This window comes from Oncorhynchus clarkii, chromosome 32 (genome assembly GCF_045791955.1).
Source record: "Oncorhynchus clarkii lewisi isolate Uvic-CL-2024 chromosome 32, UVic_Ocla_1.0, whole genome shotgun sequence".
In the NCBI taxonomy this organism is placed as follows: domain Eukaryota; kingdom Metazoa; phylum Chordata; class Actinopteri; order Salmoniformes; family Salmonidae; genus Oncorhynchus; species Oncorhynchus clarkii.
This window is the reverse complement of record NC_092178.1, coordinates 5,142,182-5,168,798: the sequence shown is the minus strand read 5'-3', so window position 1 is coordinate 5,168,798 and position 26,617 is coordinate 5,142,182. Positions and strand designations below refer to the sequence as shown.

General features: G+C 43.4%; 1 protein-coding gene across 1 annotated transcript in view; it reads right to left on the bottom strand.

Moving 5' to 3' along the window:
* Window positions 1-25,711, bottom strand: part of LOC139392263 (small ArfGAP2) — a 40,307-nt gene extending 14,596 nt beyond the window's left edge. Inside the window, exons 1-2 of the mRNA XM_071140119.1 lie at window positions 25,396-25,711; window positions 209-342 (exon numbers count right to left, since the gene is read on the bottom strand). Of these exons, the coding sequence (XP_070996220.1) occupies window positions 209-342; window positions 25,396-25,501 (240 nt within the window). The 5' untranslated portion in view covers window positions 25,502-25,711. The remainder of the gene's footprint in view (window positions 1-208; window positions 343-25,395) is intronic.
* Window positions 25,712-26,617: the final 906 nt, after the last annotated feature.

The window sequence follows — 26,617 nt, the reverse complement described above, 5'->3', positions numbered from 1 at the left end:
CCTCTCCCCTCCCCTCCCCTCCCCTCTCTTCTCCTCTCCTCTCCTCTCCCCTCCTCTCCTCTCCCCTATAAAATACTAGCATGTATTTTATGTTAAAGAGATAGTGCATGTTTCTGGACGATGCTGCCTTGTTGACAACATGACTGAGCACAGCAGATTACTGTTCTGTGCTCTAGCAGATGATCACATGACCAGTTTGACCTCTGACCTGTATCTGTTCCTGTGTCCATTGGTCCAGGTTGACAGACTTGACCCTGGAGATGTGGACGCCCAGGTTCCTGTGGATCCCAGCACAGCGGATACAGATGAATATACCCAGGTTCCATGACGCCCATCTGGGACCTGAGAGAGAGGGAGGGGGAAGAGATATGAAGAGAGACGGAGACAGAGGAGGGGGAAGAAAGAGAGACATAACGAGAGAGGGGGGAGGTGAGGGAAGAGGGACAGAAAGAGAGAGGGGATGGGAGAAAGAGAGAAGAGCAGGGAGAGATGTGGAGGAGCGAGACAGAGAGAAGAGAAAGAGAGAAGAGCAGGGAGAGATGTGGAGGAGCGAGACAGAGAGAAGAGAAAGAGAGAAGAGCAGGGAGAGATGTGGAGGAGCGAGACAGAGAGAAGAGAAAGAGAGAAGAGCAGGGAGAGATGTGGAGGAGCGAGACAGAGAGAAGAGAAAGAGAGAAGAGCAGGGAGAGATGTGGAGGAGCGAGACAGAGAGAGGAGAAAGAGAGAAGAGCAGGGAGAGATGTGGAGGAGCGAGACAGAGAGAAGAGAAAGAGAGAAGAGCAGGGAGAGATGTGGAGGAGCGAGACAGAGAGAAGAGAAAGAGAGAAGAGCAGGGAGAGATGTGGAGGAGCGAGACAGAGAGAAGAGAAAGAGAGAAGAGCAGGGAGAGATGTGGAGGAGCGAGACAGAGAGAGGAGAAAGAGAGAAGAGCAGGGAGAGATGTGGAGGAGCGAGACAGAGAGAGGAGAAAGAGAGAAGAGCAGGGAGAGATGTGGAGGAGCGAGACAGAGAGAAGAGAAAGAGAGAAGAGCAGGGAGAGATGTGGAGGAGCGAGACAGAGAGAGGAGAAAGAGAGAAGAGCAGGGAGAGATGTGGAGGAGCGAGACAGAGAGAGGAGAAAGAGAGAAGAGCAGGGAGAGATGTGGAGGAGCGAGACAGAGAGAAGAGAAAGAGAGAAGAGCAGGGAGAGATGTGGAGGAGCGAGACAGAGAGAAGAGAAAGAGAGAAGAGCAGGGAGAGATGTGGAGGAGCGAGACAGAGAGAAGAGAAAGAGAGAAGAGCAGGGAGAGATGTGGAGGAGCGAGACAGAGAGAGGAGAAAGAGAAAGAGAAGCTGATTAATTGTAACCCAATTATAAATTAGACAAGCTCTCAATTGTGAATTGAAAGTCATCAGGGAGCAGTGTAATCCCAAGGCAGACACACTAGCAGGCCAATACATATTAAAACTACTGTTACCTTGGTCAGAGGTCATGCATTATAAAGGCATAGGGTGAAATCTGGGATGAACCCTGAGAAAAGACTGACAGGAGGTGGGAGTCTATTTCTTGGTGTTCAGACAATTCAGCGGTCTCCATGGGAAAGCCCTCTTTGATTCCAGGTAGAACACTTTTTGATTCCAGGTAGAACCCTTTTTGATTCCAGGTAGAACACTTTTTGATTCCAGGCAGAACCCTTTTTGATTCCAGGTAGAACCCTTTTTGATTCCAGGCAGAACCCTTTTTGATTCCAGGTAGAACCCTTTTTGATTCCAGGCAGAACCCTTTTTGATTCCAGGCAGAACCCTTTTTGATTCCAGGCAGAACCCTTTTTGATTCCAGGTAGAACCCTTTTTGATTCCAGGCAGAACCCTTTTTGATTCCAGGTAGAACCCTTTTTGATTCCAGGCAGAACCCTTTTTGATTCCAGGCAGAACCCTTTTTGATTCCAGGTAGAACCCTTTTTGATTCCAGGCAGAACCCTTTTTGATTCCAGGCAGAACCCTTTTTGATTCCAGGTAGAACCCTTTTTGATTCCAGGCAGAACCCTTTTTGATTCCAGGTAGAACCCTTTTTGATTCCAGGCAGAACCCTTTTTGATTCCAGGCAGAACCCTTTTTGATTCCAGGCAGAACCCTTTTTGGGGACAACCAAATAACTATTTAAATTTCTATATTGTCTGTGTGTACACTGGGCTGGTGTGTGTGTGTGTGTGTGTGTGTGTGTGTGTGTGTGTGTGTGTGTGTGTGTGTGTGTGTGTGTGTGTGTGTGTGTGTGTGTGTGTGTGTGTGTGTGAATGCAGTTTTATCTGTAGAGCTCCAGTCTCTGGATATAGGCTGAGCAGGGAGCTCGGGGGAGGAAGATTAAACATCTCTCCCCCACTATTTTCCAGCTTCAAATTATGCAACAGTCCTCTTCAGAGAATACTGAGAGCTTCAAAGAGAATACTGGAGCTTCACTCCCCCATCTACCCCTTCTCTCCCTCCCTCCTCTCCCTCCTCCTCTCTCTCTACCTCCCCTATCTCTCTCTACCTCCTCTCTCTCTCTCTTTCCCTCCCCTCTCTCTCTCTCTCTCTCTCTCTCTCTCTCCCCCCTCTCTCTCTCCCTCCTCTCTCTCTCTCTCTGCTCTCTCTCTCCCTCCTCTCTCTCTCTCCCTCCTATCTCTCTCTCTATCTCCCCTATCTCTCTCTCTACCTCCTCTCTCTCTTTCTCTCCCCTCTCTCTTTCTCTCCACTCTCTCTCTCTCTCGCCCCTCTCTCTCTCACTCCCTCGCTCCCTCTCTCCCCTCTCTCTCTCTCTCGCTCCCTCTCTCTCTCTGATTGACTGAAGGGCTCTTGGAACTCTCCCACTCTATCCCTCCCTCCTCTCTCTCTCCCTCCTCTCTCTCTCGCTCGCTCTCTCTCTCTTTCTCTCCCCTCTCTCTCCCTCCTCTCTCTCTCTCGCTCCTTCTCTCTCTCGCTCCCTCTCTCTCTCTCTCTCTCTCCCATCTCTCTCTCTCTCCCTCCTCTCTCTCTCTCTCTCTCTCTCTACCTCCTCTCTCTCTCTCTCTCCCCTCTCTCTCTCACTCTCTCGCTCCCTCTCTCCCCTCTCTCTCTCTCGCTCCCTCTCTCTCTCTGATTGACTGAAGGGCTCTTGGAACTCTGCCACTCTATCGCTCCCTCCTCTATCTCTCCCTCCTCTCTCTCTCGCTCCCTCTCTCTCTCTCTTTCTCTCCCCTCTCTCTCCCTCCTCTCTCTCTCGCTCCCTCTCTCTCTCTGATTGACTGAAGGGCTCTTGGAACTCTCTCTCTCTCTACCTCCTCTCTCTCTCTCTCCCTCCTCTCTCTCTCTATCTCTCCCTCCCCTCTCTCTCTCGCTCCCTCTCTCTCTCTGATTGACTGAAGGGCTCTTGGAACTCTCCCACTCTATCCTCCCTTTATTTCTCAGTCTCTCCCTCCACATGCTCTGTTTCTTCCTCCCTCTCTTTCCCTCTAGCTTTCATTTGCTGATGTGAGAACTCTTGATGTAATGTGAACATATGGCCACTAGATGGTAGCGCTGCATACTGGTTCTCACTCTCACTCCCTCTTCCCTCTCTCTTTATTTCACTCCCTCTTCCCTCTTTCTTTATCTCACTCCCTCTTCCCTCTCTCTTTATCTCTCTCCCTCTCCCCTCTCTCTTTATCTCTCTCTTCCCTCTCTATCTCTCTCCCTCTTCCCTCTATCTTTATCTCTCTCCCTCTTCCCTCTCTCTTTATCTCTCTCCCTCTTCCCTCTCTCTGTTTCTCTCACTCCCTCCTCCATCTCTCTCCCTCCCCCTCTCTAAGTTTCTCTCTCTATCCTTCCCATCTCTCTCTGTTTTTCTCTTTCTACCTCTCCCCTCTCTCTTTGTTTCTCTCCCTCCCCCCTCTCTGTTTCTCTCTCTATCCTTCCCCCCTCTTCCTGTTTCTCTCTCCCTCTCCCCTCTCTCTGTCTCTCTCTCTCTTCCTCCCCCTCTTCCTCTGTTTCCCCCCCCCCCCCCCCATCTGTCTGAGGAGAGAAATACATCCAGACAGGTGTCTAACGAGGACTAAGGCCAAGACAGGGAGGTCACAGAAGATAGTGGGTTCAAGGCAGGAAGGTCACAGAAAACAGGAAGGTCAAGAAAGGAAGGTCAGAGAAAATGGGAAATTCAAAACAGGAAGGTCACATATTTTTATTTAATTAGGCAAGTCAGTTTTAAGAACAAATTCTTATTTACAATGGTGGCCCACTCCGGCCAAATCAGGACGAAGCTGGGCCAATTGTGCGCCGCCCTATGGGACTCCCAATCACGGCCGGTTGTGACACAACCTAAAATTGAACCAGGGTCTGTAGTGACGCCTCTAGCACTGAGATGCAGTTCCCTTGACCGCTGTTCCACTCAGGAGCCCGAGAGACAGGAAGGTCAAGACAGGAAGGTCAAGACAGGAAGGTCAAGACAGGAAGGAAGGTGTCAGGTTTCAAAAAGGTACTGAGTAAACGATCTGAATATGTAAATAAGGTATTTTTAAGGTTTTTTATTTGTAATATATTTGCAAAATTGTCTAAAACTGTTTTCGCTTTGTCATTATGGGGTATTGTGTGTAGATGGATGAGGGGAAACAATAATATAATACATTTTAGAATAAGGCTGTAACGTTAATAAAATGTGAAAAAAGTCATGGGGTCTCAATACTTTCTGAATGCACTGTACTCCTACACACATACATAACCACCCCCCCCCCCCCACACACACACACACACACGCACACGCACCTGTTGTTTCTCTCTGCATTGTTGGGAACAAGTAAGCATTTCACTGTTAGTCTACACCTGTTGTTACGAGGCATGTGACAAAATCAATTTCCTTAGAAATTATATTAATATTAAGCACATAGTTTCATATTTATCTTGTTCTGTATCTAAATGGCATTATTTTTCCTCCTCACAGTTATGAAGGAATATGGGAACTCAGAGAGCTGCTGTGTGTATCTATGTAATGAAGGATCATGGGAACTCAGAGAGCTGCTGTGTGTATCTATGTAATGAAGGATCATGGGAACTCAGAGAGCTGCTGTGTGTATCTATGTAATGAAGGATCATGGGAACTCAGAGAGCTGCTGTGTGTATCTATGTAATGAAGGATCATGGGAACTCAGAGAGCTGCTGTGTGTATCTATGTAATGAAGGATCATGGGAACTCAGAGAGCTGCTGTGTGTATCTATTTAATGAAGGATCATGGGAACTCAGAGAGCTGCTGTGTGTATCTATTTAATGAAGGATCATGGGAACTCAGAGAGCTGCTGTGTGTATCTATGTAATGAAGGATCATGGGAACTCAGAGAGCAGCTGTGTGTATCTATTTAATGAAGGACCATGGGAACTCAGAGAGCTGCTATGTGTATCTATTTAGTGAAGGACCATGGGAACTCAGAGAGCTGCTGTGTATATCTATTTAGTGATGATAGACGTTGATACAGTTAGTCTATCTTCATCACTCTTTACATTATACCATATCTTGGCCCTCGCTTCATATTCGTCACCAAACCCACTGGCTCCAGGTCATCTAAGCTCACTGGTCACCATAGCAGCACCCACCCATAGCACGTGCTCCAGCAGGTATATTTCACTAGTCATCCCCAAAGCCAATTCCTTCTTTGGCCGCCTCTCCTTCCAGTTCTCTGCTGCCAATGACTGGAACGAATTGCAAAAATCACTGAAGCTGGATACTCATATCTCCCTCACTAACTTTTAGCACCAGCTGCCAGAGCAGCTCACAGATCACTGCACCTGTACAAAGCCCATCTGTAAATAGCCCATCCAACTACCTCATCCCCATACTGTTCTTTTTTTTTTACTCCTTTGCACCTCAGTATCTCTACTTGCACATTCATCTTCTGCACATCTATCCCTCCAGTCTCTATCACTCCAGTGTTTAATTGCTATATTGTAATTATTTTTCCACAATGGCCTATTTATTGCCTTACCTCCCTTATCTTACCTCATTTGCACTTACTGTATATATACATTTTGTTTTCTTTTGTTCTACTGTATTATTGACTCTGTTGTGTTTATTCCATGTGTAACTCTGTGTTGTTGTATGTGTCAATCTGCTGTGCTTTATCTTGGCCAGGTCGCAGTTGTAAATGAGAACTTGTTCTCAACTAGCCTACCTGGTTAAATAAAGGTGAAATAAAAATTTTAAAAATTAAAAAAATCTATATCTGTATCTAAATATCATCACATGCAAACTCTAGGGCTGTTGCGGAGACCCTATTACCGCCACAACGGCGGTCACGAGTCATGGAGGCAGTCAAATTCCACGTGACTGTGATGCTGCTGATTGGTCATTAGTAGTCTACCAAACTTGTTAACTGCCTGGTACTCAGCATTCTATTGTCCCTCTAATCACTCTGACATCAATGCAAATATAATGGTAAATCTAATCAAACACTTCATGAGAGCCCATGAGCTCATGTTGCACAACATTTCTATAGGCTATGCAATTGCGGGAGAAAACAGAGTGATGGCCTCTAATAAAAAGAGGAGGATCCCATCAGCTTAGGTTAGGCCTGTCACGCCCTGGTCTTAGTATTTTGTGTTTTCTTTATTAATTTGGTCAGGCCAGGGTGTGACATGGGTTTTGTATGTGGTGTGTTTTGTCTTAGGGTTTTTGTAGGTATTGGGTTTGTGGCTTAGTAGGGGTATCTAGCATAGTCTATGGCTGTCTGGAGTGGTTCTCAATCAGAGGCAGGTGTTTATCGTTGTCTCTGATTGGGAACCATATTTAGGCAGCCATATTCTTTGAGTGTGTCGTGGGTGATTGTTCCTGTCTCTGTGTTCGTTTGCCCCAGATAGGCTGTATAGGTTTTCACGTTACGTTTATTGTTTTTGTATTGTTCATTTTTCCATCATTATTAAATATGTATCAAGAATACCACGCTGCATTTTGGTCCGACTCTCCTTCACCTAAAGAAAACCGCTACAAGGCCTACTATATTTACTTCTCAACTGTCCTAACATTAAACACATTGCTTGCATTTACAACAGTAGTATAACCTACCTGGCTGGCATTAAAATAAACCAGGGGAAAAGCATCCTCCATTCACTATTTAAGTACATACATGACATGTATATTTTTTTCCTGCTGCACCTGTTTTGATACAGGTGCATGATAATGGTCCATACTAAATCAAAACAAATTTCCCACATACTGTCACACCCTGACCATAGTTTACTTTGTATATTTCTATGTTGTGGTTGGTCAGGGTGTGATCTGAGTGGGCATTCTATGTTACATGTCTAGTTTGTCTAGTTCTATGTTCGGCCTGATATGGTTCTCAATCAGAGGCAGGTGTTCGTCATTGTCTCTGATTGGGAACCATATTTAGGTAGCCTGGGTTTCACTGTGTGTTTGTGGGTGATTGTTCCTGTCTATGTGTTTTCACCAGATAGGCTGTTTAGGTTTTCGTTACGTTCTTTATTTTTGTAGTGTTTGTATTGATTCGTGTTTTACGTTTGTTTATTAAAACATGGATCGCAATCGACACGCTGCATTTTGGTCCGACTCTCCCTCTCATACGGAAAACCGTTACAGAATCACCCACCACCAACGGACCAAGCAGCGTGTCAACAGGCAGGAGCAGCGCGAGGAGATGCGCAATAAGGATTTCTGGCCATGGGAGGAAATCCTCGACGGGAGAGGACCCTGGGCTAAACCAGGGGAGTGTAGCCGCCTAAAGGTGCAGCAGGAGAAGAGGCAACAGGAGCAGCCCAAAGAGGAGGTATGGACATGGGAGGACAAATTAGAAGGAAGAGGACCCTGGGCTCAGCCAGGAGAATATCGCCGCCCCAAAGAAGAACTGGAGGCGGCGAAAGCTGAGAGGCGCAGATATGAGGAGGCAGCACGACGTAGCGGATGGAAGCCTGAGAGGCAGCCCCAAAAATTTCTTGGGGGGTGGCTAACAGGGAGTATGTCTACGCCAGGTAGGAGACCTGGGCAGACTCCCTGTGCTTACCGGGGGGCTAGAGAGACCGGACAGGCACCGTGTTATGCAGTGGTGCGCACGGTGTCTCCAGTGCGGGTGCATAGCCCGGTGCGGTATATTCCAGCTCCGCGTGTCGGCCGGGCTAGATTGAGCGTCGAGCCTAATGCCATGAAGCCGTCTCTACGCAGCTGGTCCCCAGTGCGTCTCCTTGGGCCGGCTTACATGGCACCAGCCTTGCGCTCGGTGTCTCCGGTTCGCCTGCATAGCCCAGTGCGGGCTATTCCACCTCGCCGCACTGGCAGGGCGACTGTGAGCATTCAACCAGGTAAGGTTGGGCAGGCTCGGTGCTCAAGAGCTCCAGTGCGCCTGCACGGTCCGGTTTTTCCAGTACCACCTCCACACCCCAGCCCTCCGGTAGCAGCTCCCCGCACCAGGCTTCCTGTGCGTGTCCTCGGCCCAGTACCACCAGTGCCAGCACCACGCATCAGGCCTACAGTGCGCCTCGCCTGTCCAGCGCTGCCAGAGCCTTCCTCCTCTTCAGCGCTGTCGGAGTCTCCCGCCTGTTTAGCGCTGTTAGAGCCTTCCTTCTCTACAGCGCTGCCGGAGTCTCCCGCCTGTTCAGAACTGCCAGTTTGCAAGGAGCTGCCAGTTTGCAAGGAGCTGCCAGTTTGCAAGGAGCTGCCAGTTTGCAAGGAGCTGCCAGTCTGCAAGGAGCTGCCAGTCTGCAAGGAGCTGCCAGTTTGCAAGGAGCTGCCAGTTTGCAAGGAGCTGCCAGTTTGCAAGGAGCTGCCAGTCTGCAAGGAGCTGCCAGTCTGCAAGGAGCTGCCAGTCTGCAAGGAGCTGCCAGTCTGCAAGGAGCTGCCAGTCTGCAAGGAGCTGCCAGTCTGCAAGGAGCTGCCAGTCTGCAGGGAGCCGCCAGAGCTGCCAGTCTGCAGGATGCCGCCAAAGCTGCCAGTTTGCAAGGAGCCGCCAGAGCTGCCAGTTAGCATGGAGCAGCCAGGGCCGCCAGTCAGCATGGAGCAGCCAGGGCCGCCAGTCAGCATGGAGCAGCCAGGGCCGCCAGTCAGCATGGAGCAGCCAGGGCCGCCAGTCAGCATGGAGCAGCCAGGGCCGCCAGTCAGCATGGAGCAGCCAGGGCCGCCAGTCAGCATGGAGCAGCCAGAGCAGCCAGTCAGCATGGAGCAGCCAGTCAGCATGGAGCAGCCAGAGCTGCCAGTCAGCATGGAGCAGCCAGAGCTGCCAGTCAGCATGGAGCAGCCAGAGCTGCCAGTCAGCATGGAGCAGCCAGTCAGCATGGAGCAGCCAGAGCTGCCAGTCAGCATGGGGCAGCCAATCAGCATGGAGCAGCCAGAGCTGCCAGTCGACCAGACTCTTCCAGATCTGCCAGTCGACCAGACTCTTCCAGATCTGCCAGTCGACCAGACTCTTCCAGATCTGCCAGTCGACCAGACTCTTCCAGATCTGCCAGTCGACCAGACTCTTCCAGATCTGCCAGTCGACCAGACTCTTCCAGATCTGCAAGTCGACCAGACTCTTCCAGATCTGCCAGTCGACCAGACTCTTCCAGATCTGCCAGTCGACCAGACTCTTCCAGATTCTCCAGTCAGCCAGGATCTGCTAGATCCAACTACCTGCCTGAGCTTCCTCTCAGTGCTGAGCTTCCTCTCAGTGCTGAGCTTCCTCTCAGTGCTGAGCTACCCATCAGTCCCGAGCTACCTCTGTCCCGAGCTGCCCCTCTGTCCCGAGCGGTCATTAAGGAGGGTAACCTATCTAGGGACGCAAAGGAGGTGGACTAAAACTATTATGGAGTGGGGTCCACGTCCAGCGCCAGAGCCGCCACCGCGGACAGATGCCCACCCAGACCCTCCCCTATAGGTTCAGGTTTTGCGGCCGGAGTCCGCACCTTGGGGGGGGGGGGGGTACTGTCACACCCTGACCATAGTTTACTTTGTATATTTCTATGTTGTGGTTGGTCAGGGTGTGATCTGAGTGGGCATTCTATGTTACATGTCTAGTTTGTCTAGTTCTATGTTCGGCCTGATATGGTTCTCAATCAGAGGCAGGTGTTCGTCATTGTCTCTGATTGGGAACCATATTTAGGTAGCCTGGGTTTCACTGTGTGTTTGTGGGTGATTGTTCCTGTCTATGTGTTTTCACCAGATAGGCTGTTTAGGTTTTCGTTACGTTCTTTATTTTTGTAGTGTTTGTATTGATTCGTGTTTTACGTTTGTTTATTAAAACATGGATCGCAATCGACACGCTGCATTTTGGTCCGACTCTCCCTCTCATACGGAAAACCGTTACACATATATTATTTAGTATATCTAAAGACAAGATTAAATCAAGAATAGTCTGCTGGGTGACAATATTAGCCTTTCACTTGTGAATTATATATTATAACTTGTGAATAATGCCCAGTATAAGAAACAATGCCTTTTATTTTGCAACTTTTTCGAATCAGTCGCACACCTCATGTAGCCTAGCCCATAGGCCTATATGTTTTAATAAGGTTTGTATCACACCTCATGTAGCCTAGCCCATAAGCCTATATGTTTTAATAAGGTTTGTATCACAGCTAAAGTGGCCAAATAACTTCTTAAAATTGAGCACATTAATCTGCTTTACAAGGGGTGTAGAGCCTAACTGTCATACAAAAGCAGCGTGTGAATTTTAAGTTTAGGGAAGATCATTTTCACCATAAAAATGCACATTTATAATAAAAGCATTACATGCATAATCACATTTGCGGTCACTTTTGATAATGATGTTTTCCACTAATGGAACATTCACGCTTATTATACTGTCACGTGCGCATTGCTGTGCTTATAATGTGAAGAAATAGCCTAATCGTTTAGCAACATTTTAAGCTAAACGTTCTGATCTGTTGCGTCAGACACATTGCATAAAAAAGTTGTTTTGATGCTAGTGGTTGTATTAATTAGGGATCTATCGAATCCCACAACTTTCCCAGACAATGTTTGGAAAATTTATGGGGGATAGTAGATTGACATAGGCTAGTGCTTTTGCTGTTCGTTAGGCCTACTCATCTTGTTGGCTGACAAAAAGCACATGTGGACAGTTTCTTCCCAATATCTTCAATATGGACCTCGGAATTGGATAAGGACGTACGCTGTTGCGTCCCGGTGTCCATCTTCACTTGTAGCCTGTGAGAAATACCTGATCACGCTTATGGAGACCCATGTGAGTGAGAGGTGCTTAGGAGCACTCAACACTCAGGGAGAAGGGCACAATGGCCACTGCCTAGGGTGCATTACAGCCACATAAAGGGTGATGACGCCATGAAATTTGAGGCATTATCAAGTTTTTGTCAAATTGTGAACGAGAGACTGTTGTAGTGTGTGTGCAGCCTGCACAAAAAAAACAAAGCAGAGCTCAAGTCTTTCAAGCATTTTTTTTCCAAATCATCATTAGTCTCATTAATGTATTAAAAATCAACACATATAGACCAACGTTTGTAGAAGAACTAAAGTTACATTAATAACTCTATATTAAGCATATAGGAGCACCTATTTCTTTGTTAATTAACCACTCAACACAGAATGGCCGCATGTGCGCATTCCCCCAAATCATTTGGAGAAAATATATTTAATTCCGCTTTGTTCAAATGTATTGTTTATACTATAAAATGACATAAAATAATGCCACGGAATTATAAGCTAAGCTTATCTGTAGCCCACAGCCATATGGCATAGCCAGATCAGGATCTAACATAAGGACAACTCAGAGTATGTTATTCAATTCTTCTGAAATAGTGTACATTTCCTTCATATCATGTTTCTTTAGACCTGTCTAAAATAAATAATGGATTTATTTTAAAGGTGTAGGCTATATTACATGGAACCAAAGGTCTGCATCAGTCTGGAGGTCAGGAGATGCTATAATGTGTTGATGTTAATTAACCGGACATTACTGTGAGACCTATAGTTATTTGCTTGACAATCACCAGCTGACTAAAATGTTATAACCGCTGCAGCCCTAGCTAGCGCTTTACATTACACCATATCTAAATAGCATCACATGCTAACTCTTCACATTAAACCATATCTAAATCTGTATCTAAATAGCATCACATGCTAACTCTTCACATTATACCATATGTAAATCTGTATCTAAATAGCATCACATGCTAACTCTTCACATTATACCATATCGAAATCTGTATCTAAATAGCATCACATGCTAACTCTTTACATTAAACCATATCTTTATACGTATCTAAATAGCATCACATGCTAACTCTTTACATTATACCATATCTAAATCTGTATCTAAATAGCATCACATGCTAACTCTTTACATTAAACCATATCTTTATATGTATCTAAATAGCATCACATGCTAACTCTTTACATTAAACCATATCTAAATCTGTAAATCTGTACATTATACCGTATGTGACCAAGAGCCTCGATTTGGTCTTATGTAGAAAAATTGAAATGATGTTTTTTTGCATTAGATAAAAGTAGAGTCTCAGAGCTAGAAAATGGTTTATCATAGACTACATTTGAGGAACAATGGGAAAGTAATTCTGCTTTGAAAGTTGATAAACTTGTAACCCCACTTTTGAGAAAACGGTCCTTGAAAACGGTCCTTGAATGAGTAAAGTAGTGGGTTCAAATATGAGGTCATGTGCTAGACAGAGTGAGTAAGGTAGTGGATTCAAATGTGAGGCCATGTGCTAGACAGAGTGAGTAAGGTAGTGGATTCAAATGTGAGGCCATGTGCTAGACAGAGTGAGTAAGGTAGTGGATTCAAATGTGAGGCCATGTGCTAGACAGAGTGAGTAAGGTAGTGGATTCAAATGTGAGGCCATGTGCTAGACAGAGTGAGTAAGGTAGTGGATTCACATGTGAGGCCATGTGCTAGACAGAGTGAGTAAAGTAGTGGATTCAAATGTGAGGCCATGTGCTAAACAGTGTGAGTAAAGTTAATTTCTCTACCATAGTCGTCATCAACGTTGTTTTAGAGAATGTGTCAGTACGTCCAACAGGCCTCACAACCGCAGATCACGTGTAACCAGGCCAGCCCTGGACCTCCACATCTGGCTTCTTCAACTGCGGGATCGTCTGAGACCAGCCATCCAGACAGCTTATGAAACCGAGGAGTATTTCTGTCTGTACTAAAGCCTTTTTGTGGGGGAAAAACGTGTTCTGATTAGGTTGGCCTGGCACCCCAGTGGGTGGCTGTGCACCGGCCCATGTGAAATACAAAGATACGGCCTGATTTCGTTATATGAACTGTAACTCAGTAAAATCGTTTACATTGTTGTCTGTTGCATTTATATTTTTTGTTCAGTATAGGTTCAATGTTACCTAGCTAGCTAACATTACACTATAACTAGCAATGCAAATGGCTTTCTGAGATACAAATAATGTTACCACACAGATCATTTCACGTAACGTTATCTAGTGAATGAGCAAGCTAACGTTATCTAGTGAATCAGCAAGCTAACGTTATCTAGTGAATCAGCAAGCTAATATTATCTAGTGAATCAGCAAGCTAACCCTATCTAGTGAATCAGCAAGCTAACGTTATCTAGTGAATCAGCAAGCTAACGTTATCTAGTGAATCAGCAAGCTAACGTTAGCCAACTAGCTAACAGTACGCGTTAACTTGCAATGAAAACGACTTTCTGACAAAATTAGAAACGTATATTATCTGATAATGTAGCTAGACTCTTATGGATGAACGCTTCACAGCAGACTGGAACCATTTAAATAAGTATGTCCGACTGTGTCGTTTCCGTTTTCTTTGTAGTTTCAGCTTGTTTGGTCCATTGTGTCAAGACACTCAGGTTCACACTGACCATGTGCAGAAAGTAGTACATCACAACTTGTTCCCACTGATCTTTGTCGATAGCGCCTGCTATATTCATGCTATGTTGTTGAGAGTAATGTGTGTCTGTGTGTGCTGTTCTCACATTTTCTCCTCTAGCCCTTAATCCTACACACGGGATAGCTAATTAAACTAGGCTGTGACACCGTTAGAGTCACACAACAAAGATATCCTACACACAGCAGGAAATGTGAGCAGGATCACTAATAAACTGTAGAAAACAGAAGCAAAATGTCACTGTCTATATTTGTTCTATGTTCCTTATGTCTGCTCAACACACACACACACACACACACACACACACACACACACACACACACACACACACACACACACACACACACACACACACACACACACACACACACACACACACACACACACACACACACAGTTTCAAACGCTTCAGGGCTTGTTCCCATTTCCGAGAGGGCTACGAGACTCATGGTACATTAAACACACACTTTAGGCCCAGTGGAGATGTTGCCATGGCTGTCATAAAGCCCCTGAGCTGAGAGAGTGAACGATGTAGCAATCCTTGCTTTGCTTCCTCTATCTGTTGTTAATACTGTCCAATTCTCATTGAATGTAACATTAGAAGTTTGATATGATAACTAGTGAGTGTCTTCAGAAGGTTTCCACTTAACTGATTCCTTAAGTTTTCCCCATTTTGTTGATGCTACATCCTGATTTTACAACCCGATTTTCAGACGGAACGTCAACGTTACAGAGACAACAGAGGGGGGGGGGGATCTTGGCGAGATGAAGGCGAAGGGAGAACCGGCCACCTCTTTTCCTCCATTCGATTGGCCAATGTACAGCCAGCTGATAATAAAATGGATGACCTCTCGTAAACTGCATTAAATTCTGCTTTTCTGAAACATTTTCTATCTCCAAAATGAGTTGTTATATTTACTGTTGTATAGATTCCACAAGAAAAATCACAAGCTGGCACTTAATGAACTTAACACCACCCGTTGCCTTGATGACAGCTTTGCATTCTCTCAACCAGCTTCCCCTGGAATGCTTTTCCAACCGTCTTGAAGGAGTTCCCACATATGCTGAGCACTTGTTGGCTGCTTTTCCTTCACTCTGTGGTCCAAGTCATCCCAAATCATCTCAATTGGGTTGAGGTCGGGTTATTGTGGAGGCCAGGTCATCTAATGCAGCACTCCATCACTCTCCTTCTTGGTCAAATAGCCCTTACACAGCCTGAAGGTTTGTTTGGGGTAATTGTCCTGTTGAATTACAAATGATAGTCCCACTAAGCACAAAACAGATGGGATGGCATATTGCTGCAAAATGCTAAATAAATCACAGACAGTGTCACCAGCAAAGCACCCCCACACCATCACACCACCTCCTCCATTCCCACCGTGGGAACCACACACGTGGAGATCATCCATTTAATTACTCTCCGTCTCACAAAAATCGCAAATATTGACTCATCAGACCAAAGCATAGATTTCCACCGGTCTAATGTCCATTGCTCGTGTTTCTTGGTCCAATCAAGTCTCTTCTTCTCATTGGTGTCCTTTAGTAGTGATTTCTTTGCAGCAATTTGACCATGAAGGCCTGATTCACACAGTTGATGTTGAGATATGTCTGTTACTTGAACTGTTGAAAGCATTTATTTGTGCTGCAATTTGTGAGGCTGGTAACGCTAATGAACTTATCCTCTGCAGCAGCGGTGACTCTGGGTCTTCCTTTCCTGTGGCGGTCCTCAATTTCATCATAGGGCTTGATGGGTTTTTGCGACTTCACTTGAAGAAACTTTAAAAGTTCTTGAAATTTTCCACATTGACTGACCTTCATCTCTTAAAGTAATGATGGACGTTTCTCTTTGCTTATTTGAGCTGTTCTTGCCATAAAATGGACTTGTTTTTTTTACCAAATAGGGCTATATTCTGTTTACCACCCCTACCTTGTCACAACACAACTGATTGGCTCAAATGCAAGGGGGCAGTATTTTCACGTCCGGATGAAAAGCGTGCCCAAAGTAAACTGCCTGTTACTCAGGTCCAGAAGCTAGAATATGCATATAATTAGTAGATTTGGATAGAAAACACTCTAATGTTTCCAAAACTGTTAAGATAATGCCTGTGAGTATAACAGAACTCATATGGCAGGCAAAAACCTGAGAAAAATCCAACCAGGAGGTGGGAAATATGAGGTTTGTAGTTTTTCAAGTGATTGCCTATCCAATATCCAGTGTCTATGGCGTCAGATTGCACTTCCCAAGGCTTCCAGTAGATGTCAACAGTCTTTAGAAAGTTGTTTCAGGCTTCTATTGAGAAAGGGGTGCGAATAAGAGCTGTTTCAACAATTGGTCAGGCTGAAAGCCTTTAGTTTAGTCTCGCGCGCGGCCGTGAGCACGAGCTCCGTTCCCTTTCCTTTCTAATGACAAAGGAATTGTCTGGTTGGAATATTATTGATGTTTATGATAAAAACATCCTAAGGATTGATTATATACATCGTTTGATATGTTTCTACGAACTGTAGTGGAACTTTTTTGACTTTTCGTCTGGACTTGGTGCCTCCGCTTTGTGCATTTGGATTAATTAACTAAATGCACGAACAAAAATGAGCTATTTGGACATAAATGATGGACTTTATCAAACAAAACAAACATTTATTATGGAACTGGGATTCCTGGGAGTGCATTCTGATGAAGATCATCAAAGGTAAGTTAATATTTATAACGCTATTTCTGACTTTTGATGACTCCACAACTTGGCGGGTATCTGTATGGCTTGTTTTGGTGGCTGAGCGCTGTACTCAGATGGTGTGCTTTCGCCGTAAAGCTTTTTTGAAAATCTGACACAGCGGTTGCATTAAGGAGAAGTTTATCTCTAATCCTATGTATAACACTTGTATCTTTCATCAAAGTTTATTTATCAAAGTATTTCTGTAAATTGTTGTGGCTCTCTGCAAATTCACCGGATGTTTTGGACGCAAAACATTACTGAACATAACGCACCAATGTAAACTGAGATTTTTGGATATAAATATGAATTATCGAAGAAAACATACATGTATTGTGTAACATGACGTCCTATGAGTGCTATCTGATGAAGATCATCAAAAGTTAGTGATTAATTCTATCTCTATTTCTGATTTTTGTGAATCCTCTCTTTGGCTGGAAAATGGCTGTGTTTTTGTGACTAGGCGCTGACCTAACATAATCGCATGGAAAACTTTCGCCGTAAAGACTTTTTGAAATCGGACACTGTGGTTGGATTAACAAGAAGTTTATCTTTAAAATTATGCATAATAATTGTATGTTTGAGGAATTTTAATTATGAGATTTCTGTTGTTTGAATTTGGCGCCCTGCAATTTCACTGGCTGTGGTCAAATTGATCCCGTTAACGGGATTTGAGCCAAAATAGGTTTTAAGGAAAGAAATTGCACAAATTAACTTTTAACAAGGCAAACTTGTTAATTGAAATGCATTCCAGGTGACTACCTCATGAAGCTGGTTGAGAGAATACCAAGAGTGTGCAAAGCTGCCATCAAGACAAAGGGTTGATACTTTGAAGAATCTCAAAAAATTAAATATATTTTGATTTGTTTAACACTTTTTTTGGTTATACATGATTCCATATGTGTTATTTCATAGTTTTGATGTCTTCAATATTATTCTACAAAATAGAAAATAGGTAAAATAAAGAAAAACCCTGGAATGAGTAGGTGTGTCCAAACTTTTGATTGGTACTGTACATCGGCGACATCACCACAGTGAAGGTTCGCTGCTTCCCAAATCAAAAGGACCAACCACTGAGGTTGGTGCGAAAATACAGGACAGGGCTACCACACACAGGGCTATCAGACAACCCTGTGGCTGTGACAAGAAGTACAATAAGTCCCACTATGCAGAGTCATCAAACGAGCAAAAGGACAGTATAGGAACAATGAGGAATCATATTACACAGGCTACTGACGCCCGCTGCATGTGGCAGAGGCTACAGTCCATTACGGATTACAGCTGTGATCTGCCCAATGATGCCTCTTTACCAGACAAACAAAATTTTTTTATTTTAATGCTAGCTTTCGAAAATAACAACCCTGTGTGAAGGCCCACACTGACCCAGAGGACTGGGTGATTTCTCTCTCAATGTCACGCCCTGGCCATAGAGAGGCTTTTATTCTCTATTTTGGTTACGCCAGGGTGTTACTAGGGTGGGCATTCTATGTTCCTTTTTCTATTTTTTTGTATTTCTTTGTTTTGGTTCTATGGTTCTCAATCCGCGACAGCTGTCTGTCGTTGTCTCCGATTGAGAACCATACTTAGGTAGCTCTTGCCCACATGGGTTTTGTGGGTAGTTATTTTCTGTTTAGTGTGTGTTGCACCTGACGGAGCTGTTTCGGTTGTCTCTTTGTTGTTTTGCATTTTAGTGTTCAATTTCGAATAAACATGAGGAACGCGTACAACGCTGCGCTTTGGTCCTCCCCTTCTTCCACCAACGTCCGTTACACTCAGAGACCGGCGTGAGGAAGATCTTTAATCAGCGTAACACTAGCAAGGCCTCCGGGCCAGACGGTATTCCAGATTGCTTATTCAGAGCAGAACAGCTGGCAGGCATATACGCTGTCATTTTTAACCTCTTCTTGTCCCAATCTGTAATCCGTGCATGTTTTAAGATGTCCACCATCATTCCTGTTCCCAAGAACTCTAAGGCTTCATGCGACAATGACTACCACCCTGTAGCACTCACTTCTGTAATCAAGAAGTGCTTTGAGAGGCTGGTTATGGCACACATCCCAGACAACCTAGACCCACTCTAATTTGCATATACCACATCAACAGATTCATAGACAACGCAATCTCAACTGCTCTCCACACTGCCCTCACCCACCTAGATAAGAGGAATACCTATGTGAGAATGCTGTTCATTGACTACAGCTCAGCGTTCAACAATACTGTTCCCTCCAAGCTCATCAAGCTCATCATCAAGCTAAAGACTCTGGGACTGAACACCTCCCTCTTCAACTGGCCCTGGCCCTGGGCGTCCTGACATGCCAACTCCCGTCCACACGGGGGCCCCACAGGGGTGTGTGCTTAGTCCCCTCCTGTGTCCATGGTTCACCGTGGCCTGGCATGACTCCAACACCATCATGACGTTTGCGGACGACATGACGGTGGTACAGCTTCTATCCCCAAGCTATGAGACTGCTAAATAGCTAACTAAATAGCTAACTAAATAGCTAACTAAATGGCTAATTAAATAGCTAACTAAATAGCTAATTAAATAGCTAACTAAATAGCTAATTAAATAGCTAACTAAATAGCTAACTAAATAGCTAATTAAATAGCTAACTAAATAGCTAACTAAACAGCTAACTAAATAGCTAATTAAATAGCTAACTAAATAGCTAACTAAATAGCTAACTAAATAGCTAACAAAATAGCGAACAAAAGGATACACTGACTATCTGATTTTGCCGTTGTATTTATTATTTTTTGCACACCCATTATATACTGACTCTACACACACATTCATCATATACGCTGATGCTACACTGTATACCATATATCCCGATGCCTAGTTACCTTACCCCTATACATACCTACCTCCATCACCACAATATCCCTGCATACATAGTATGGTATTAACTGACCCTGTATATAGTATGGTATTAACTGACCCTTTATATAGTATGGTATTAACTGACCCTGTATATACAGTGCCTTGCGAAAGTATTCGGCCCCCTTGAACTTTGCGACCTTTTGCCACATTTCAGGCTTCAAACATAAAGATATAAAACTGTATTTTTTTGTGAAGAATCAACAACAAGTGGGACACAATCATGAAGTGGAACGACATTTATTGGATATTTCAAACTTTTTTAACAATTCAAAAACTGAAAGATTGGGCGTGCAAAATTATTCAGCCCCTTTACTTTCAGTGCAGCAAACTCTCTCCAGAAGTTCAGTGAGGATCTCTGAATGATCCAATTTTGACCTAAATGACTGATGATGATAAATACAATCCACCTGTGTGTAATCAAGTCTCCGTATAAATGCACCTGCACTGTGATAGTCTCAGAGGTCCGTTAAAAGCGCAGAGAGCATCATGAAGAACAAGGAACACACCAGGCAGGTCCGAGATACTGTTGTGAAGAAGTTTAATGCCGGATTTGGATACAAAAATATTTCCCAAGCTTTAAACATCCCAAGGAGCACTGTGCAAGCGATAATATTGAAATGGAAGGAGTATCAGACCACTGCAAATCTACCAAGAACTGGCCGTCCCCCTAAACTTTCAGCTCATACAAGGAGAAGACTGATCAGAGATGCAGCCAAGAGGCCCATGATCACTCTGGATGAACTGCAGAGATCTACAGCTGAGGTGGGAGACTCTGTCCATAGGACAACAATCAGTCGTATATTGCACAAATCTGGCCTTTATGGAAGAGTGGCACGAAGAAAGCCATTTCTTAAAGATATCCATAAAAAGTGTCGTTTAAAGTTTGCCACAAGCCACCTGGGAGACACACCAAACATGTGGAAGAAGGTGCTCTGGTCAGATGAAACCAAAATGGAACTTTTTGGCAACAATGCAAAACATTATGTTTGGCGTAAAAGCAACACAGCTGAACACACCATCCCCACTGTCAAACATGGTGGTGGCAGCATCATGGTTTGGGCCTGCTTTTCTTCAGCAGGGACAGGGAAGATGGTTAAAATTGATAGGAAGATGGATGGAGCCAAATACAGGACCATTCTGGAAGAAAACCTGATGGAGTCTGCAAAAGACCTGAGACTGGGACGGAGATTTGTCTTCCAACAAGACAATGATCCAAAACATAAAGCAAAATCTACAATGGAATGGTTCAAAAATAAACATATCCAGGTGTTAGAATGGCCAAGTCAAAGTCCAGACCTGAATCCAATCGAGAATCTGTGGAAAGAACTGAAAACTGCTGTTCACAAATGCTCTCCATCCAACCTCACTGAGCTCGAGCTGTTTTGCAAGGAGGAATGGGAAAGAATTTCAGTCTCTCGATGTGCAAAACTGATAGAGACATACCCCAAGCGACTTACAGCTGTAATCGCAGCAAAAGGTGGCGCTACAAAGTATTAACTTAAGGGGGCTGAATAATTTTGCACGCCCAATTTTTCAGTTTTTTATTTGTAAAAAAAGTTTGAAATATCCAATAAATGTCGTTCCACTTCATGATTGTGTCCCACTTGTTGTTGATTCTTCACAAAAAAATACAGTTTTATATCTTTATGTTTGAAGCCTGAAATGTGGCAAAAGGTCGCAAAGTTCAAGGGGGCCGAATACTTTCGCAAGGCACTGTAGTATGGTATTAATTGACCCTGTATATAGTATGGTATTAACTGACCCTGTATATAGTATGGTATTAACTGACCCTGTATATAGTATGGTATTAACTGACCCTGTATATAGTATGGTATTAACTGACCCTGTATATAGTTGATTACCAACAACGACGAGACGGCCTACAGGGAGGAGGTGAGGGCCCTCGGAGTGTGGTGTCAGGAAAATAACCTCACACTCAACGTCAACAAAACTAAGGAGATGATTGTGGACTTCAGGAAACAGCAGAGGGAACACCCCCCTATCCACATCGATGGAACAGTAGTGGAGAGGGTAGCAAGTTTTAAGTTCCTCGGCATACACATCACAGACAAACTGAATTGTTCCACTCACACAGACAGCATCGTGAAGAAGGCGCAGCAGCGCCTCTTCAACCTCAGGAGGCTGAAGAAATTTGGCTTGTCACCAAAAGCACTCACAAACTTCTACAGATGCACAATCGAGAGCATCCTGTCAGGCTGTATCACCGCCTGGTACGGCAACTGCTCCGCCCTCAACCGTAAGGCTCTCCAGAGGGTAGTGAGGTCTGCACAACGCATCACCGGGGGCAAACTACCTGCCCTCCAGGACACCTACACCACCCGATGTCACAGGAAGGCCATAAAGATCATCAAGGACATCAACCACCCGAGCCACTGCCTGTTCACCCCGCTATCATCCAGAAGGCGAGGTCAGTACAGGTGCATCAAAGCTGGGACCGAGAGACTGAAAAACAGCTTCTATCTCAAGGCCATCAGACTGTTAAACAGCCTCTCAAGGCCATCAGACTGTTAAACAGCCACCACTAACATTGAGTGGCTGCTGCCAACACACTGACACTGACTCAACTCCAGCCACTTTAATAATGGGAATTGATGGGAAATGATGTAAATATATCACTAGCCACTTTAAACAATGCTACCTTATATAATGTTACTTACCCTACATTATTCATCTCATATGCATACGTATATACTGTACTCTATATCATCGACTGTATCCTTATGTAATACATGTATCACTAGCCACTTTAACTATGCCACTTTGTTTACATACCCTACATTATTCATCTCATATATATACGTATATACTGTACTCTATATCATCGACTGTATCCTTATGTAATACATGTATCACTAGCCACTTTAACTATGCCACTTTGTTTACATACTCATCTCATATGTATATACTGTACTCGATACCATCTACTGTATCTTGACTATGCTGCTCTGTACCATCACTCATTCATATATCCTTATGTACATATTCTTTATCCCCTCACACTGTGTACAAGACAGTAGTTTTGGAATTGTTAGTTAGATTACTTGTTAGTTATTACTGCATTGTCGGAACTTAGAAGCACAAGCATTTCGCTACACTCGCATTAACATCTGCTAACCATGTGTATGTGACAAATAAAATTTGATTTTGATTTGATTTGACCCTGTATATAGTATGGTATTAACTGACCCTGTATATAGTATGGTATTAACTGACCCTGTATATAGTATGGTATTGACTGACCCTGTATATAGTATGGTATTAACTGACCCTGTATATAGTATGGTATTAACTGACCCTGTATATAGTATGGTATTAACTGACCCTGTATATAGTATGGTATTAACTGACCCTGTATATAGTATGGTATTAACTGACCCTGTATATAGTATGGTATTAACTGACCCTGTATATAGTATGGTACTAACTGACCCTGTATATAGTATGGTATTAACTGACCCTGTATATAGTATGGTATTAACTGACCCTGTATATAGTGTGGTATTAACTGACCCTGTATATAGTATGGTATTAACTGACCCTGTAAATGGTATGGTATTAACTGACCCTGTATATAGTATGGTATTAACTGACCCTGTATATAGTATGGTATTAACTGACCCTGTATATAGTATGGTACTAACTGACCCTGTATATAGTATTGTATTAACTGACCCTGTATATAGTATGGTATTAACTGACCCTGTATATAGTATGGTATTAACTGACCCTGTATATAGTATGGTATTAACTGACCCTGTATATAGTATGGTATTAACTGACCCTGTATATAGTATGGTATTAACTGACCCTGTATATAGTATGGTACTAACTGACCCTGTATATAGTATGGTATTAACTGACCCTGTATATAGTATGGTATTAACTGACCCTGTATATAGTATGGTATTAACTGACCCTGTATATAGTATGGTATTAACTGACCCTGTATATAGTATGGTACTAACTGACCCTGTATATAGTATGGTATTAACTGACCCTGTATATAGTATGGTATTAACTGACCCTGTATATAGTGTGGTAATAACTGACCCTGTATATAGTATGGTACTAACTGACCCTGTATATAGTATGGTATTAACTGACCCTGTATATAGTATGGTATTAACTGACCCTGTATATAGTATGGTATTAACTGACCCTGTATATAGTATGGTATTAACTGACCCTGTATATAGTATGGTACTAACTGACCCTGTATATAGTATGGTATTAACTGACTCTGTATATAGTATGGTATTAACTGACCCTGTATATAGTATGGTATTAACTGACCCTGTATATAGTATGGTATTAACTGACCCTGTATATAGTATGGTATTAACTGACCCTGTATATAGTATGGTATTAACTGACCCTGTATATAGTATGGTACTAACTGACCCTGTATATAGTATGGTATTAACTGACCCTGTATATAGTATGGTATTAACTGACCCTGTATATAGTGTAGTATTAACTGACCCTGTATATAGTATGGTATTAACTGACCCTGTATATAGTATGGTATTAACTGACCCTGTATATAGTATTGTATTAAGTGACCCTGTATATAGTATGGTATTAACTGACCCTGTATATAGTATGGTATTAACTGACCCTGTATATAGTATGGTATTAACTGACCCTGTATATAGTATGGTATTAACTGACCCTGTATATAGTATTGTATTAAGTGACCCTGTATATAGTATGGTATTAACTGACCCTGTATATAGTATGGTATTAACTGACCCTGTATATAGTATGGTATTAACTGACCCTGTATATAGTATGGTATTAACTGACCCTGTATATAGTATGGTATTAACTGACCCTGTATATAGTATGGTATTAACTGACCCTGTATATAGTATTGTATTAAGTGACCCTGTATATAGTATGGTATTAACTGACCCTGTATATAGAATGGTATTAACTGACCCTGTATATAGTATGGTATTAACTGACCCTGTATATAGTATGGTATTAACTGACCCTGTATATAGTATGGTATTAACTGACCCTGTATATAGTATTGTATTAACTGACCCTGTATATAGTATGGTATTAACTGACCCTGTATATAGTATGGTATTAACTGACCCTGTATATAGTATTGTATTAACTGACCCTGTATATAGTATGGTATTAACTGACCCTGTATATAGTATGGTACTAACTGACCCTGTATATAGTATTGTATTAACTACTCACTTCTTATTTCTTGTGTTTTATATGTGGTGTGTTGTTGTTTTATTGTTAACACTACATTAATATATATTACTGCATTGTTGGGTTTAGAGCTTGAACAAGAACTTCAATTCACCGCACTTGTGCATGTGACATAAAAACTTTAAAACACACACACAGTCAGACACACACACACACACACTGTTCTTCCCATGCACCCGCTCTAGGGGCTCAACCTAGAACAGTTTGTACAGAGAGAGAGGGAGAGAGAGAGAGGGAGAGAGAGAGAGAGAGAGAGAGGGAGAGAGGGGACACCGTTCAAGTCAATGCAGGCGTCTTTTGTATTTAGCTGTCTGTACAACGACATTTATATAACAACCTTCAAAGTACACAAATCTTATTATGCAGTGTCTGCAGTCGATCGTGTTCACTGGGTAAGACCGGAAAGGTTATTGGAAACCGACAAAACGGAGGTTGACTCATAGGTTCCCAGTCCGTGTCCACCCCCGTAACCAGCGTTTTGGATAGACATATGACTGGCTGTAATCTATAGTCTCTGGCCATAACACTTAGTTATGACATATGGCTGGCTGTAATCTATAGTCTCTGGCCATAACACTTAGTTATGACATATGACTGGCTGTAATCTATAGTCTCTGGCCATAACACTTAGTTATGACATATGACTGGCTGTAATCTATAGTCTCTGGCCATAAGACTTAGTTATAACATATGGCTGGCCATAACACACAGTAACTGTAACAGCCCCACAGTCAATGCTACTATTTGACTTACCTTTTGATTCACAATCCGCGCAGAATTTGTTCTCCTCGAGTGATAGTAGCGAGGTAAGGACAGCTTGATATCTGTCTATGTCTTTTACCAATTTACCAGTCAGCATCCTCACTCTCTGCCTCTGTGCTGCCTCGATAACACCTTTCCGACACCCGTCGCTGTCGTCCTAATATCAAGATACTAGTAGATGGAATAGCCTGATTTAGATAAAACTCCGTTGGTAGAATAAAATCCAGACCCCAGGAAAATGAAATTCAGAACAAGCTATGCAGCGCCGGTCCTCTTTATCCTCTTCAAAAGAAGGAAGCGGTTTGTTTTTCACGCACGTTAAGGAACAATCCCTCAAGTTGAAGCTACTAGTAGCCAGTTAGCTTGCAGCAATGTATGAGTATTGGGGCTGGCAAGACAGGTTGTAACCTATTTGCACTCGTATTCTTTTTGTCGAAAAATGTCTGTTTGGAAGTGAAATATCCCAACAAATTTGGATATTTTCTGTCGCCCTCTTGTGTAAAATGTTAGCGCAGCAGGCGATTTAGCTTCGCGAATTTTTCACGCATCAGTGTCAAGTACTCTCTCGTCTCTTTATTGTGCCAACAAGAAAAGGCAATAAGTAATTTAAGAAAACAAATACAAAAATATGGTTAAACAAATAATAATAGATCAAAAAAGAAAAAATACTATGTTGAGAATATTAGGCTGCAGAGAGAAACCTTTTCAACCGGCTTCAGCAAAGTGGTTCGGTAAATACTCAGTAGGGTCTCTACTAGTAGTTCTGGGGGGGGGGCGTGCATATCCAGCAACACTTCGTGCCCCCCCCCCCCCCCCCCCCCCCCCCAACCCCCCACCCAATAGCCCCAAACCAAATCAAACTTTATTTGCCACTTGCGCCGAATATAACAAGTATAGACTTTACCGTGAAAAGCTTCCTTTACAAGCCCTGAACCAACAGCGCAGTTCAAGAAGAAGTAAATATTTTCCAAGTAGAATAAAATAACAAGTAACACAATAAGAATAACAATAACGAGGCTTTATACAGGGGGTACTGGTACAGAGTCAATGTGGAGGCTATATACAGGGGGTACTGGTACAGAGTCAATGTGGAGGCTATATACAGGGGGTACTGGTACAGAGTCAATGTGGAGGCTATATACAGGGGGTACTGGTACAGAGTCAATGTGGAGGCTATATACAGGGGGTACTGGTACAGAGTCAATGTGGAGGC